Source organism: Ranitomeya imitator, chromosome 2 (assembly GCF_032444005.1).
Source record: "Ranitomeya imitator isolate aRanImi1 chromosome 2, aRanImi1.pri, whole genome shotgun sequence".
In the NCBI taxonomy this organism is placed as follows: Eukaryota; Metazoa; Chordata; class Amphibia; order Anura; family Dendrobatidae; genus Ranitomeya; species Ranitomeya imitator.
The window spans coordinates 184,981,844-184,998,450 of record NC_091283.1 but is presented as its reverse complement, the minus strand read 5'-3'; the positions used below and the strand labels follow the sequence as shown (position 1 = coordinate 184,998,450).

At 47.6% G+C, this 16,607-nt stretch overlaps 1 protein-coding gene across 2 annotated transcripts in view; it reads right to left on the bottom strand.

Annotated features, from left to right (window-relative positions):
• Window positions 1-16,607, bottom strand: part of LOC138662520 (semaphorin-3F-like) — a 153,962-nt gene that overhangs the window by 30,542 nt on the left and 106,813 nt on the right. For both annotated transcript variants that reach the window (XM_069748253.1, XM_069748252.1), the window contains exons 5-9: window positions 15,688-15,807; window positions 13,006-13,099; window positions 12,807-12,926; window positions 12,492-12,631; window positions 12,293-12,407 (exon numbers count right to left, since the gene is read on the bottom strand). In XM_069748253.1, coding sequence (XP_069604354.1) covers window positions 12,293-12,407; window positions 12,492-12,631; window positions 12,807-12,926; window positions 13,006-13,099; window positions 15,688-15,807 — 589 coding nt within the window. The remainder of the gene's footprint in view (window positions 1-12,292; window positions 12,408-12,491; window positions 12,632-12,806; window positions 12,927-13,005; window positions 13,100-15,687; window positions 15,808-16,607) is intronic.

The window sequence follows — 16,607 nt, the reverse complement described above, 5'->3', positions numbered from 1 at the left end:
TCTGCTTCTGCACCAGTTGAAGAAGATTTTCCAGATCCGATGATAGATACGCACCGACACCGGCTTTCGAGCATTGATCATGGTGGAAACTACTTTGCGGGAAAAACCCGCTCGAGTCAGAACCAAGTATTCAACGGCCAAGCCGTCAAACACAGGGTCCCCGATTTCTGGTGGTAAATCAGACCCTGAGAAAGCAGATCCGGCCAATCTGGGAGTCGCCAAGGGACGTCTGCGACCAATTGAACGAGTTCTGCGTATCACGCTCGGCGTGGCCAGCCCCAGGCAATGAGAATCACAGGTACCGCCTCCACCTTGATTTTCCTGATGATCTTCGGAATCAAGGGTAAGGGAGGAAACATATGGAAGACGGAAGCGACTCCAGGGAAGGACCAGCGCGTCCGCCCCGATGACTCTTGGGTCCCGGGATCGGGCTACAAACTCGGGTACCTTGGCATTGAACCAAGAAGCCATCAGAGGTCTACGCCCGGAGCCCCCCAGCGAAGGCAGATCTGCTGGAAAATTTCCTGATGGAGAGACCACTCTCCCGAGGCCAGGCCCTGACGGCTGAGGAAATACGCAGCCCAATTTTCCACTCCTGGAATGTGAATGACCGATATGACCGAGTGGTTCCTTTCGGCCCAGCGAAGGATGTGTTCCACCTCGCGCATTGTGGCTTTGCTGCGAGTCCCCCTTGATGATTGATGTAGGCCACAGCTGTGGCATTGTCCAACTGGATACGGATGGGGCGGCCTGCTAGGAGATGATGGAACCGACGCAGGGACAGCCAAATCGCTCGGATCTCCAGGACATTCATGGGAAGACGAGATTCTTGTGGACATCAACTCCCCTGGGCAGTACAATGACGAAAAACAGCTCCCCAGCCAAAGAGACTGGCGTCGGTCGTGACCACAGCCAATGGACCGGGAGAACGGACTTCCCTTGAAGAAGGGAGGACCAGAGAGTCCACCACTGGAGTGCATTCTTGACCCGAGGGGTAAGTCGACATGGACGATTGAGGGAAAAAGGACTCTTGTCCCATGCATCCAAGAGTGCGTGTTGCAGGCGCCGAAGATGGAGTTTTGCGAATGGGAATGCTTCCATTGCGGTTACCATCTTCCTGAGAATCTTCATGCCGAAACAGATGGAACAAGGAGATTAATGACAGAGCGCTCGGACTCCCTGTTGAAGGGCTAGGACCTTGTCCCGAGGGAGAATCACCAACCCTCGGAAAGTGTCCATGACCATGCCCAGGAAGGAAATCTGCTGAGTCGGAACAGGAGGGGACTTGTTCAGGTTGATTAACCAGCCAAGCCGAGAGAGAGTTATCCAAAGAAATGCGGAGGCACTCCTCGCAGGCTTGGAAAGATAGCCCTTTGATCAGTAGGTCATCTAAAAAAGATAAAATGACTAAGTCCTGAGAGTGTAGAATGGCCATCGCAGCCACCATGACTTTTGTGAATACCCTGGGGGCGCTGTCGAGGCCAAAGAGCAAGGCTGTGAACTGAAAATGTTCTCTGCGAACCGCAAAGCGAAGAAATCTTTGGTGAGGAGGAAAAATTGGGATGTGAAGATAGGCATCCCGAATGTCGATGGAGGCTAGGAATTCCCCTAATTCCATCGAGGAGATGACGGAACGGAGGGACTCCATCCTGAAATGCCAGACTCTGACGAATCTGTTTAGAAGCTTTAAGTCCAGGATGGGTCTGACTGAACCATCCTTCTTTGGTACCATGAACAGGTTTGAATAGAACCCTTGGAACCTTTCGTTCTCTGGGACCGGGGTAATGACCCGGTCTCGACGGAGAGACTCGATGGCTTGGTAAAAGGCCCGAGCCCGTGTACCCGCCTCAGGGGAACGGGAAGAAAAGAATCGGGTTGGAGGAGGGGAAGAAAATTCTATTTTGTACCCGAAGTACACCACATCTCTGACCCACTCGTCGTGAACGACTGCGAGCCAGACATGGCGAAAGAGGAGTAGGCGGCCGCCTACTCTGATGGTGTCGTCCGGGCAAGGTTGCGAGTCATTTAGTCAAGGATCTGAAGGGTCTGGATCCCCTAGATATGGACTGCTTGGGGCGGCCCTTCCACGAGCGGTTGAGTTTGCGTGAGGACGGAGGACTCTTGACCCTGTGAGTGGGGCGCTCCGAACCAGGGGATCTAGCCGTCGAGAACCACCCGTAATTGCTGCGAAAGGACCGAAAACGTGTCTGCAGCTGACGGCGGATAGGACGCTTAACTCTCTGCTGGGGAAGGAATTTACTCTTCCAGTCTGTAGCGTCCGAAATCAGTTGGTCCAGTTTTTCTCCGAATAAATGACCGCTGAGATAGGGAAGAGATGTTAAGGACTTTTTAGATGCAGAGTCCGCTCGCCAGTTCCTCGGCCATAGTGCCCTTCTAATAGCTACTGCGTTGGAAGCAGTAAGAGCAGAGCAATAAGCCGCATACAGGGAAGCAATTACTAAATAATCACCGGCCAAAGAAATTTGATTGCCCAACTCCGCTATCTCAGAAGAAATATCACTCTTCTGTATGGCCTTATGCAGGGAATCTGTCCAGTAAGCCACGGCTTTGGCTACCCAGGTCACTGCAAAGGAGGGAAAGAGTGCCGAGCCAGACGCTTCAAAAACCGAACGAGTGAGGCTGTCAATCAGACGATCTGTGGGATCTTTAATGGAAGATCCACCTGGTAGGGACAGCAGAGTCTTAGATGAGAAACGCGATATGGGAAAATCCACTGGAGGAGATTTCGTCCATTGTTTGCGGAGGTCAGTGGAGAAAGGATATCTGGTTTCCAACAATCTCTGACCTGCAAAGTGTTTGTCTGGGTGCTCCCTATTTCACTGGACTATGTCCTGGAACTCAGGGTGATTGGCAAACAACCTATGAGGATGTTTAGTCCTTTTAAAAGACACTGCAGTATCCATGTGTGATGCAATAGGCTCTTCGTCGACCTGCAGTAACTGGTTGATGGCCTCAATGAGACTATCCACAGTAGCATGATAACCTGGGGACTCTAGGTAAAGAGGCCTATCTGACTCAGTTTTAGAGTCAAGTTCGCTGTCCACTCCTGGAGAGGGAGAGCGAGAAACAGAGCTAACAGACGCCGAAGCACCAGAGGGCCTAAGGGACGAGCTATGTACCCCGCTTCCTCGATGCCTGTCTGTGCCTTAAGCGAGGACGGCCCCAGAAGCCGATGGTTCCCCTGATGTAGGGGAATTCTCCGAGTCAGACTGATTAGTGGTCGTGGTCCTGGAAGGATCCTAGAGGGACTCGATGACCTTAAGGTACCGTCACACTTAGCGACGCTGCAGCGATACCGACAACGATCCGGATCGCTGCAGCGTCGCTGTTTGGTCGCTGGAGAGCTGTCACACAGACAGCTCTCCAGCGACCAACGATGCCGGTAACCAGGGTAAACATCGGGTAACTAAGCGCAGGGCCGCGCTTAGTAACCCGATGTTTACCCTGGTTACCATCCTAAAAGTAAAAAAAAACAAACACTACATACTTACCTACCGCTGTCTGTCCTCCAGCGCTGTGCTCTGCACTCCTCCTGTACTGTCTGTGTGAGCACAGTGGCCGGAAAGCAGAGCGGTGACGTCACCGCTCTGCTTTCCGGCTGACCGACGCTCACAGACAGTACAGGAGGAGTGCAGAGCACAGCGCTGGAGGACAGACGGCTGTAGGTAAGTATGTACTGTTTGTTTTTTTTACTTTTAGGATGGTAACCAGGGTAAACATCGGGTTACTAAGCGCGGCCCTGCGCTTAGTTACCCGATGTTTACCCTGGTTACCAGTGAAGACATCGCTGAATCGGTGTCACACACGCCGATTCAGCGATGTCTGCGGGGAGTCCAGCGACCAAATAAAGTTCTGGACTTTCTTCCCCGACCAGCGACAGCACAGCAGGGGCCTGATCGCTGCTGCCTGTCACACTGGACGATATCGCTAGCCAGGACGCTGCAACGTCACGGATCGCTAGCGATATCGTCTAGTGTGACGGTACCTTTAGTCAAAGAAGCCATAGATTGCAAAAGTGACATGGCCCACTCAGGGGGACTGGTCACCGTAGGTTCGGTCACGGTGGGGGTGGGGGGGTGGGCTCCTGAGAACATTTGGGATCGCAAGCCTGACAGAGCAGAGCAATATGCCCCCTTGGTAACGCAGCCTGACAGGAGGTGCATGAAGCAAAAAACACTGTATGTGTTTTAGTGGTCTTTTTAGAGGTTTTAGGTAGAGACATGCTCTATCCATGTTAACCCCCAAAATACTTCAAGAAGCTAATTGTGCAGCTGAAAAACAGCAAAGCACTTGAAAAAAAAATGGGAGAGAAGGCTTGTGGGAAGTGTGGCAGAGCACGTAGGCCTCTTTCACACTTCCGTTTTTTACAATTAGTCATAATCCGTCAAAATGTTGAAAAGAAGGATCCTGTGCAGATTGTAAATAACAGGTGCACTGGGTCCATTTTTTTAATGGATTCGTCGAGGCTATGTGCACACGTTGTGTATGTGTCTTCGCCGCGTTTTTCTGCAAAAATGCATACACAACACAATCCAGGTTAAAAATAATGAATAAAAAAAATTGTGATATTCTTACCTTCCGGCGTCCCCCGTAGCCTTCCCACGGCCTTCCCGATGCTGCTGGCAGCTCCCGTTCCCTGTACTGCCTTGCAAGCAATGACCTGCGATGACGCTACATCATTGGGTCATTTCGCAAGGCATTACTGGGAACAGCAGCTGCCGGCAGCATCACAAGAATCTGTAAGGCTACGGGGGACGCCGGAAGGTAAGAATATCACGATTTTTTATTATTTTAAATTATTTTTAACATAATATCTTTTTACTATTGATGCTGCATAGGCAGCATCATTAGTAAAAAAAGAGAGAGAGAGCGAGAGAGAATTTCCCAGACGGTAAATTCTTCCTCGCATGCTCAGTTTCAAAAGACGGCATCCGTCGCTGGATTCCTGCTTTTGACAGTCAGCGACGGATCCTGCGTCCATAGGCTTCCATTATAGCCAATGACGGGCAGCGCAGGATCCGTCGCTGAGAGATTTTCCGACGTACAGAAAAAACATTCCTCTGTGCGTTGTCTCCGCCCGACGGACAGCAATTTTACGACAGATCCAGTGCACGATGGATGAAACGTGAGGCCATCCGTCACAATCCGTCGCTAATACAAGTCTGTTGTGAATTCTGCTTTTGGGCTCCCTCCGGTGGTTGTAGGTGGTAATGCTGTTGTCCCTGAAGGGCAGTCTTGGTCAGGTTTTTCTGCTGATTGCAGTTCTGACTGGGGTATTTAGGTGTGCAGGATTCATTAGTCCTTGCCAGTTGTCCATGGTTCTGGGAGGGGTAGGTTCTCTGTCTGGTTCCTCTTGCCTTGCTGCTAATTCAGCAAAGATAAGTGTTTGTTTGTTTTTTCCTGTGGCACACTTGCTGTGTGCTAATAATTTTGTACTATTCATTTGTTTCTTGTCCAGCTTAGATTGTGTCAGTGTTTTCTCAGTATAGTTGGATTCTCAGGAGTTGCAGATATACGCTCCACATCTTTAGTTAGATGGTGGAACTTTTTGTATCATCTGCTGTGGATATTTTTTGAAGGGTTTTTTTCTGACCACTTAGTATTCTGTCCTATCCTTTCCTATTTAGCTAGAAGTTGTCTCTTTTGCTAAATCCTGTTTCCTGCCTGCGTGTGTCTTTCCTCTATTACTCACAGTCAATATTTGTGGGGGCTGCCTATCCTTTGGGGTTCTGCTCTGAGGCAAGGTAGAATTCCTATTTCCATCTATAGGGGTATTTAGTCCTCCGGCTGTGTCGAGGTGTCTAGGGCTTGTTAGGCACACCCCACGGCTACTTCTAGTTGCGGTGTTAAAGGGAACCTGTCACCCCGTTTTTTGAGATTGAGCTATAAATACTGTTAAATAGGGCCTGCGCTGTGTGTTCCTATAGTGTATGTAGTGTACCCCGATTCCCCATGTATGCTGAGAAATAACTTACCAAAGTCGCCGTTTTCGCCTGTCAATCAGGCTGGTCAGGTCGGGAGGGCGTGGTGACATCGCTGGTTCTTCCTCAGCTTTACGTTGGTGGCGTAGTGGCGAAGACACAGCGCGCGATCTGCGCTGTCATCCCTTTCGTCGGTGGGGGCGGCCATCTTCCTGGGGCCGCGCGTGCGCAGATCGAGTGCTCTGCTGCACGGGGCTTCAGGAAAATGGCCGCGGGATGCCGCGCGTGCGCATTAGAGATCGCGGCGGCCATTTTCCCAAAGCCGAGTTTGCATCTCGGCTTTGGGAAAATGGCCGCCGCGATCTCTAATGCGCACGCGCGGCATCCCGCGGCCATTTTCCCAAAGCCGAGATGCAAACTCGGCTTTGGGAAAATGGCCGCCGCGATCTCTAATGCGCACGCGCGGCATCCCGCGGCCATTTTCCTGAAGCCCCGTGCAGCAGAGCACTCGATCTGCGCACGCGCGGCCCCAGGAAGATGGCCGCCCCCACCGACGAAAGGGATGACAGCGCAGATCGCGCGCTGTGTCTTCGCCACTACGCCACCAACGTAAAGCTGAGGAAGAACCAGCGATGTCACCACGCCCTCCCGACCTGACCAGCCTGATTGACAGGCGAAAACGGCGACTTTGGTAAGTTATTTCTCAGCATACATGGGGAATCGGGGTACACTACATACACTATAGGAACACACAGCGCAGGCCCTATTTAACAGTATTTATAGCTCAATCTCAAAAAACGGGGTGACAGGTTCCCTTTAAGTTCAGGATTTGCGGTCAGTATAGGTTCCACCAACTCCAGAGAAAGTTCTATGCGGCTCCAAGGCCACCAGATCATAACACAAGTCCATGAGAAAAAAAAGGATCCAGCAGAAACATTTGCTGGATCCGTTTTTTTCACAGAACGACGCATTGTGATGGAAAAAGAAAGACGGAAGTGTGAAAGAGGCCTTACCCAGGACCTGTACCCCCTAGAGTTCTGTTCCCAAGCATGCAGCGCCGGACCTCAAGGGTAGAGGATGCTTGCCGTGCTGAGCCTGCTGGGTGGTGAAATATGGCCGTCGAGAACGAGAGGCGCTTCTCAAAGAGTGCGAGAAGCACCAGGCAGGTGGGCGGGACAGGCAGAATGACGCGCGGAAGGGGGCGGGACACCGGCTTGCAGCCTAGCAAGGGCTGAAGACGGGGACTAAATTACTGGTGCCCGGCCGGAAATGACCGCCGGGCCCGCGACATGCTCAGGAGCCACCCCAGCCCCCTCCCCCCCCACCCCCCCGATGGAAAACTCTCCGCCGGATGATCTGAGGATTTGGGATCACCTCCTGGTGGAAGCGATGGGCAGAGGTGGTACTCTGCTCGCAGGTCAGGGCTGCAATAGGGACTGTGCAGGAACCCTCAATCCACCATCCCTCTTGAGAGGGAGGAGGAGAGGGGTCATCCAGCACCCTGCAGCACCGCTCTTCCATCACTGGTGGTGCAGTGGGAGCAGCATGGACGCCATGAGGGGGGGCGTCTGTGTATCCTAAGGGTTCGCTCCCCTAGGATCTCACAGGGCAGGCTGTCCGGCTTTGGCCTGGCTCAGAAGGGGGTACATGGAGGTGACACTCCATGTTCCCGTCTGTTGCTGGTGTGGGGAGATCGGCGCCCTGAATTGAACCGCCACCCTTAAGATAGCTCAGGCCTGGCAACCCACGTCGCAGGAGAGGATACGGGGAGGCGACACTCGCCGTGCTCGCCTCTTGTTGCTTGGGGGAGATCAGCCCCTTGAAAGAGTCCGTCGCCCCAGTCTTCCTCTTGCACAAAAAGGTTTAAAAAATATAAAAATAAAAAAGGTATGGTCTGTATACTGCAGAGGAGGAGCTAACCTTTTTTTGTATTTACTTAGTGTCAGCCTCCTAGTGGCAGCAGAATACACCCACGTTCCTGTGCTCCCCAATGTGGTGAAGGAGAAATATTGATTTCTGATCTCTTCTGGAGTTAAAACATTAGTATTGTTGTTTCTAAATGATAATAAGTTTTCTTTGCATTATTTGAGGTCTGAAAGAACTGTTGTTTTTTTTTTGACAATTTTTTTTGTCAGAAAAAAATACAAAATTTATTGCTTTGAAATTCGGAGACATGTTGTCAGAAGTTTAGAGAATAAAAGAACAATTTACATTTTACTCAAAAATATACCTATAAAGAGAAAAATCAGACAAACTGAAAATTTTGCAGTGGTCTCTTAATTTTTGCCAGAGCTGTAGATCAGTTCTACACAAGATACAACTCCTGCTACGCCTTAATCAAGTACTGTAAGGGCATAAACCTAAAAAAAAATAAGAGTAGCAAACCAAGATGGTAAAATAACACATACAACACAAAATGTCATTTCGGTCATTTTAGGAAGGGAACCTCCGTTAAATAATACCCATTCTCTTTTCTGAGGAGTCCGCCTGGAATAATACACACTTGATCACCAAAAGAGCAAGTCCACTGGCATGTGCTATAGAAAGCTTTGCCAAGACGCGTGGTGACTCAAGTGGTGTCATGGGGAGTTCATTGTTTTTTACAGAGTAACATTTGTAAAAGATGAAATAAGCCCTTGCTTCCTCCCCCCCTTCATCCCTTCCCGCAGGATAAATGTCAGCTAGGCTAAATACGTTTAGACGAAGAGAGATGTAACGTGATGGCTGATAACCATGAGTCTGGTGATTGGTAACATTTGGTTGCTTGACAAGATTGCACATCAGGACGTGCTCTTCGTTTAGCGGTTCTTGTCACTCGTTTGTCTCGCTGCATCTCCGTTCCCTTAGGCCTAATTCACACAGGCATCTTTCCATCGCTGAGCAGCCAATTAAAAACAGCAGAAATGATGGAGCAAGCACAATATCAAATAAGAGGTAACAAGAGTACAAATCTGTATGTTGTCTGCTTCTGCTGCTTAATTGGCTGCTGTGATGGAAGAAAGTTCTCCTGTGAACCTGAGCACCACACGTACATTGCAAACTGTTAATGAGTAATATCTGCAACTTCTCCCCCACTGCTCCAGACCTGACAGCAGTGTCATCTTCGCTTTGCATGTAGCAGTCCAAGGCAAAGAATTGGAATGTGCTTGGGGGAAAAATCCTGCTGTCGGTATACATTATCTGCGGTAAATACTTAAAAAAAAAAAGAGTTTTCCATAACATTTTCTAAAGTGTAATTCTAATTTTGAGATACCTAAAAAATTATATTAGGGAGTCACTTAAACCTCTTCCTGACATCCGCTGTGAATGTATAGCACAACTCGAGAGTGGTTGCATGATGCGGCATGGTACGGACTCGTAAGCTGAGAACACACCATACCCTGCCTATGCCAGCGTGTTATTCATCTGCTTCCATGTTTCCCAGATAGTGAGAAAAAATTATAACCCTTACGCGCTTCTGGTGTACACCCCACCTAGTCATATTTACTATTACCAAGGACGGTGTGTATGACAGAAATGCATCAGTGTTTTTCAATGAATAAAGGAGGTGTGTACGCCTCAAAAGCATCAGTGTTATTCCATGAATAAGGTCTGTGTGTATGCCAGAAACGCGTCAGTGTTTTTCCATGAATAAAGGAGGTGTGTACATCAGAAACGCATCAGTGTTTTTCCATGAATAAAGGAGGTGTGTACATCAGAAACGCATCAGTGTTTTTCCATGAATAAAGGAGGTGTGTACATCAGAAACGCATCAGTGTTTTTCCATGAATAAGGTCTGTGTGTACGCCAGAAACGCATCAGTGTTTTTCCATGAATAAAGGAGGTGTGTACACCAGAAACGCATCAGTGTTTTTCCATGAAAAAAGGAGGTGTGCATGTCAGAAATGCATCAGTGTTTTTCCATGAATAAGGTCTGTGTGTACGCCAGAAATGCATCAGTGTTTTCCATGAATAAAGGAGGTGTGTACACCAGAAACGCATCAGTGTTTTTCCATGAATAAAGGAGGTGTGTACGCCTGAAACGCATGTGTTTTTCCATGAAAAAAGGAGGTGTGTACACCAGAAACGCATCAGTGTTTTTCCATGAAAAAAGGGAGTGTGCATGTCAGAAATGCATCAGTGTTTTTCCATGAATAAGGTCTGTGTGTACGCCAGAAATGCATCAGTGTTTTTCCATGAATAAAGGAGGTGTGTACACCAGAAACGCATCAGTGTTTTTTTCCATGAAAAAAGGAGGTGTGCATGTCAGAAATGCATCAGTGTTTTTCCATGAATAAGGTCTGTGTGTACGCCAGAAATGCATCAGTGTTTTCCATGAATAAAGGAGGTGTGTACACCAGAAACGCATCAGTGTTTTTCCACGAATAAAGGAGGTGTGTACGCCTTAAACGCATCAGTGTTTTTCCATGAATAAAGGTGTGTATGCCAGAAATGCATCAGTGTTTTCTATGAATAAAGGAAGTGTGTACGCCAGAAAAGCATCAGTGCTTTCCATGAATAAAGGCGGTGTGTACACCAGAAATGCATCAATTTTTTCCCATGAATAAAGGAGGTGTGTACACCAGAAACGCATCAGTGTTTTTCCATGACTAAGGACGATGTGTACGCCAAAGGTGTCAGTTTGTTTCCATGAGTAAGGGCTGTGTGTACAACTGAAACGCATCAATGTTTTTCCATGAATAAAGGCAATACGTACGCCAGAAACGCATCAGTGTTTTTCCATAAATAAGGTCGGTGTGTATGCCAGAAATGCATCAGTGTTTTTCCATGAATAAAGGAGGTGTGTATGCCAGAAACACATCAGTGTGTTTCCATAAATAAGGTCAGTGTGTACGCCAGAAATGCATCAGTGTTTTTACCATGAATAGTGGTAGTGTGTACGCCAGAAACGCATCAGTGTTTTTGCATGAATAAAGGCAATGTGTACACCAGAACCGCATCAGTGTTTTGCCATGAATAAAGGAGGTGTGTACACCAGAAATGCATCAGTGTTTTTCCATGAATAAAGGAAGTGTGAACGCAGAGGTATTTGACACTCAGAAGGCCTCCTGGCTGATGGTATCATATCTCCATTTGAACGTGGTGAACTTTCTTTTTTATGTTTGAGTAGCATATATAGAATAGGCGACTGTAGGTTCAAGTCCCTTAAGGGGACTAAAAAAAAAGATTACAAAAATATTTTAAATATTTAATAAACCAAAACATTCAAATCAGATCGCCACCCATTTCTCCATTAAAAATAAATGAATTAATAAAATAAGAATAAGAAACACATTTAGTATTGATCTATCAAAATAGAGAGAAAATGTACAGTAAGAGCCATAATAAACAAAACACAAACTCTAGAATTGCTGTGTTTCGGTTGCTGCAACAAAAAGTGGTCAAAACATTGTTATGTAGCCCAAAATGGTATCAATAAAAATGTCAGTCTGGCATGCAAAAAAAATAGAAATGCCGACATAAACTAATTTTTTTTCTCATTTTAACAAATTTCAGATTTTTTTTTATCACGACTAAAATACACAAGTTTGGTATCGCTGTAATTGTACTGACCCGGAAAGTCATGTTGCTAGGTCATTTTTACTTCACAAACAACACCATAAAACAAAACATAAAAAACAATGGGGGAATTGTGATTTTTTTCTTCTCTCAATTTCACAACACATGGAATGTTTTTCCCGTTTCGGTGTCATTCGAAGCTACAATTCATCCTGCACAAAACTAGCCTTCATACGACTATGTTGGTGGAAAAATAAAAAGGTTGTAGCTCTTGGAAGAAAGGGAGGAAAAAAGCGAAAGCTTAAACATGAAAATTGGCAGGAAGGACTTAAAAGCATTTCTTTAAAAAAAAAAAAATATTAAAGGGGCTATCCACGGTCTAGAGATTATTCAACAAGGTATAGACAATGCAAGATGTGGTGGGATTGGTTGTATTAGACAAAATCCCACATTAAATACATTAGCATTCGATCGTTGGGCGTATGACCCATGCTGCCATTCACTTGCTGTGAAGGGAAAATCAAAGCACAATTATAGTGAATGGGAAAGCTGCGGATGTATGCAGATGCAGTTCTTCATTTTGTGGATAGTTCGGGGTCATGATAGTTGTATCCAGTAGTGTTTAGATATCCTTGTGATGAGCCATCACTTCTAATGGTCTCAACAGTTAATTATTCTCTGTTCTTAAAAGAAAAAAAAAACAAATACTGTGCTGCCAAAAGGTCGCTTTTTTTTTTACAAGATGAGTACTTGCGACATTGTGTAGGAATCGTTTTGTGCCTTGGATCTTATTTGCACTATTTACGTGACTTTGCTGTTGCTGTGAAGCAGCATTGATGGATATTACTTACGTAGCTGATCAAATGATGTCTCCACTCCGTCTGGACCAATAACCGAGCAAACGAGTCTTGCCTTGAGGAAGGATGTCCATTTTCCGACCAGTGAGCGCATCCCGCCTTCATCATTCTGCAATGACATCAGTCCAGTCAAGTGATTTCCAGCATATAGTGTAAATGCACAAAGAAAACCTAATGCAACCCTTGTCCTCACCAAGCAAATGCGTGCAATGCGTGATACCATAGCGGGGCCGCTCTCCCCCTCCAGACTTCTCTCTCGAAATAGGATGTAGAGTTTGTCGTCTTCTTTGAAGCTGCTCTCGGACACGACCAGTGATCCCACAAATACAGGGTCTGAGAAAAGAAAAAAGGTACGATGCCGGTTTCAGCCAGGTCGCAGACTGCATGATCCTATCTAGTCCATGGATTCACACAGCCTTTGGAGTTTACAACACAACAAAAATCCTTCATTTGCTTTTAGATGCAATTTTTTTTTTGTAAATTACACACCATGAAACGGCTATATTACCATTCAGCCAGCGAGAATCATACTGCTCAGTTCGGATTGGAAGTTTGTAACCCATTGTGCGGAAAATTGCAGAGTCTGTTCCCATGTAATCCACTTGTACCCCAGCATACAGCACCCCATCTGAAATGTATAAAATAGTCTTTTGGGGATTTTTGTTTTTACATACAAAAGATTTTATTTCTTCTTTCGGGGAACTTACCTATAATGGTGGCCATGTTTTCTTGCTTGGGATCATAAGGGCATCTTCCCTTTCCGGATTCATGAGAACCAGAAATAATTCGGAATACATAGTCCTGGGATAGAGAAAAACATGACATTTGTGCAAACGTTAAGCCAACATGGTCAAGACTGTGAAAGTAAAATCATAAAATAGATCAGTAATTGTCAGCTTTACATATAATATATTTTAGGATGGAAGAAAAAATACAATTGTAAACAGGGGCGGATTATAATGAGGTCAATCTGGGCGGGAGCCCAGGGCCCAGTGGTGTGGGGCGGCCCTGGGCTACCGCTCAGATTGCCGGCTGCCATCAGGGCATTACTTCCCTGACTGGTGTATGGGCCCGGTGGGCAGAGGGGGCCCGCATCGGGCCCCATCTCATCTGCTCACCAGGCCCCTACCGGCGCTGCGGCAGTTTAACGCTATTGACGTGCAGGCGCGCGCCCGCCCGCACGTCAATAGTTAACAGCTGCCAGCTAATCGGAGGCTGGCAGCTGACGTCAGCCGCAGCGTGCACGTCGCCGGCGTCTGATGTCATTGTCAGTCGCCGGCGAGTGCGCACTTCAGCTGCGAGGAGAGAGCTTTGCCGCTGGAGCGCGAACAGGTGAGAACTCATTTTTTGTTTTTTTTTATTGCGCAGAATGCTGGACACTGGGGACAGAGATACTGGACACACTGGGGGCAATATGCTGGAGACACTGAGGCAGATTGCTGGACACACTGGGGACAATATGCTGAACACACTGGGGGCAATATGCTGAACACACTGGGGGCAATATGTTGGACACACTGGGGGCAATATGCTGGACACACTGGGGGCAATATGCTGGACACACTGGGGGCAATATGCTGGACACACTGGGGGCAATATGCTGGACACACTGGGGGCAATATGCTGGACACACTGGGGGCAGATTGCTGGACACACTGGGGGCCGATTGCTGGACACACTGGGGGCAGATTGCTGGACACACTGGGGGGCAGATTGCTGGACACACTGGGGGGCAGATTGCTGGACACACTGGGGGGCAGATTGCTGGACACACTGGGGGGCAGATTGCTGGACAAACTGGGGGCAGAATGCTGGACACACTGGGGGCAGAATGCTGGACACACTGGGAACAATATTCTGGACACACTGGGGGCAGAATGCTGGACACACTGGGAACAATATTCTGGACAATCTGGGGGCAGAGATGCTGGACAATCTGGGGGCAGAGATGCTGGACAATCTGGGGGCAGAGATGCTGGACAATCTGGGGGCAAAGATGCTGGACAATCTGGGGGCAGAGATGCTGGGGCAGAGATGCTGGACAATCTGGGGGCAGAGATGCTGGACACTGGGGCAGAGATGCTGGGGGCAGAGATGCTGGACACTGGGGGGCAGAGATGCTGGACACTGGGGGCAGAGATGCTGGACACTGGGGGCAGAGATGCTGGACACTGGGGGCAGAGATGCTGGACACTGGGGGCAGAGATGCTGGACACACTGGGGGCAGGACTGGAGACAGATGGGGCAGGATTGGAGACATGGGCAGAATGTAGATACGGGGCATGATTGAATACACGGGGCAGAATGAAAGACACGGGGCAGAATGAAAGACACGGGGCAGAATGAAAGACATGGGGCAGGATTGGAGACAGATCGTGCAGGATCATGGGGCAGGATGGATACGATGGGGCAGGATGGGGAGATCATATGGGGCAGGATGGATACACATGAGGGCAGGATGGGAGAACATATGGCTGACGCCAGGAATGAGATACACGGGGCCAGGATAGGGGATATTATTGTTACCATAGGGGCTAATTAAGGGATATTATTACTGCAGTGATGTATTTATTTTATTTTTTTAGGACATTGTTTTAAGTGGGGGGGCGGTCCTGTTACTGTGTAGAGTGAGTGACACTATGTCGCCTCTTTTTCTTCATGTGGTGTAATGTAGAAGTTGGGAAAAATTAAGTAATGTGTTCTACAGCGGAGCTCGAGATAATTGTGTTATTTCCTGCAGAAACGAGTCCTGGCTGGATGAAGTGATGGCGGTCTGTGCTAGATGAAAGATGAAGAACTTCACCTAGAGGCGTCACTGGTGAGTCAGTGTTACCTATACACTGACACTATATACTGTATACTATATACAGAGGTCCTGTGTACAATGTCACCGGTTATCACTGTATTACCTCTACACAGACACTGCATACTAAATACAGATCTCCTGTGTATAATGGCACTTATGGTGATAGTATTCTGTTTTGTTTTTTTTCCCTCTAACTGAAGGGTAAATTGACTAGATCAATGGATGTTTGACAGGTTATAGTTTCACACAGCAACTATTTTTCTGGAATAATCTGGTTCAGGTATGAAATGACCCCGTCACATGACCGGGGGGACCACAGTGTCTGAACAGCCCGGGGCCCTGGCTACCATTAATCAGCCCCTGATTGTAATAATAGGAATGTAGTTGGGACGTTAACAGTGATTTGTTTCCTGTAGTAACCACTCTCCTTCACAAGATGGCGCTGCAATTCTTATACAGGAAGCAAAGCCTGACTGAGAAAACAGTGAAATGAAAGGCCCCAGATATGCGGAGGAAGCCACAAGACGTCCTGAGACATTTTATCCCAGACTATAGGCATTATTGTATATGTCTGATTTCTCACCTCTGACCTCCAACCCCGGTAGATAAGGGTGCACTGAGGTTGATAAGCACCCGTCCCACAAGCGTAGAGATGCGTTCGATTCAGTGGCTGAATGACGCGCAGGTAATTGGCGCACTCGTCCTATGGAACAAGCAGGAAAGGAGGGCTAAAATAAGGCGGCTGGAAATGTACATTTAGGAATGAAAACGCAAATGATAATATAAACATATTAAAAGTGGTCAATTCAGCAATGAAGTGTAAGACAGTCGATGGGATATTTGCTCTTTCCATCTTATAAAAGGACGGATTGATTCGGCAAACTTTTTCCATTTGCAACTTTTTAAAAAAAGCATTGTCAATATTGTATGATCTTGCATTTTAGATGTATTTTATTATCTCTTTAAGATGCACTTTACCATGCTTATATATCACAGAGCCTATTTAGACTTTCATCTACTATATAATTGTCTAAGGGTCACTTCCGTCTGTCTGTCCTTCTGTCACGGTTATTAATTCGCTGATTGGTCTCGGCAGCTGCCTGTCATGGCTGCCGCGACCAATCAGCGACGGCCACAGTCCGATTAGTCCCTCCCCTGCACTCACTGCCCGGCGCCCGCTCCATAATCCCCTCCACTCATCGCTCACACAGGGTTAATGGCAGCGGTAACGGCCCGCGGTGTAACGCACTCTGTTACCGCTGCTATCAACCCTGTGTCCCCCCCAACTATTTACTATTGATGCTGCATATGCAGCATCAATAGTAAAAATATGTCATGTTAAAAATAATAAAAAAAAAAAAAAAAAAACCTGCTAAAATCAAAAAACCTGCTATACTCACCATCCGCCGCCTTTCCCGCTCCTCGCCACGCTCCCGGGACCGCTCCATTGCAAGCGGCAGCTTCCGGTCCCAGGGCTGGTGTGCGACAAGGACCTGCCATGAC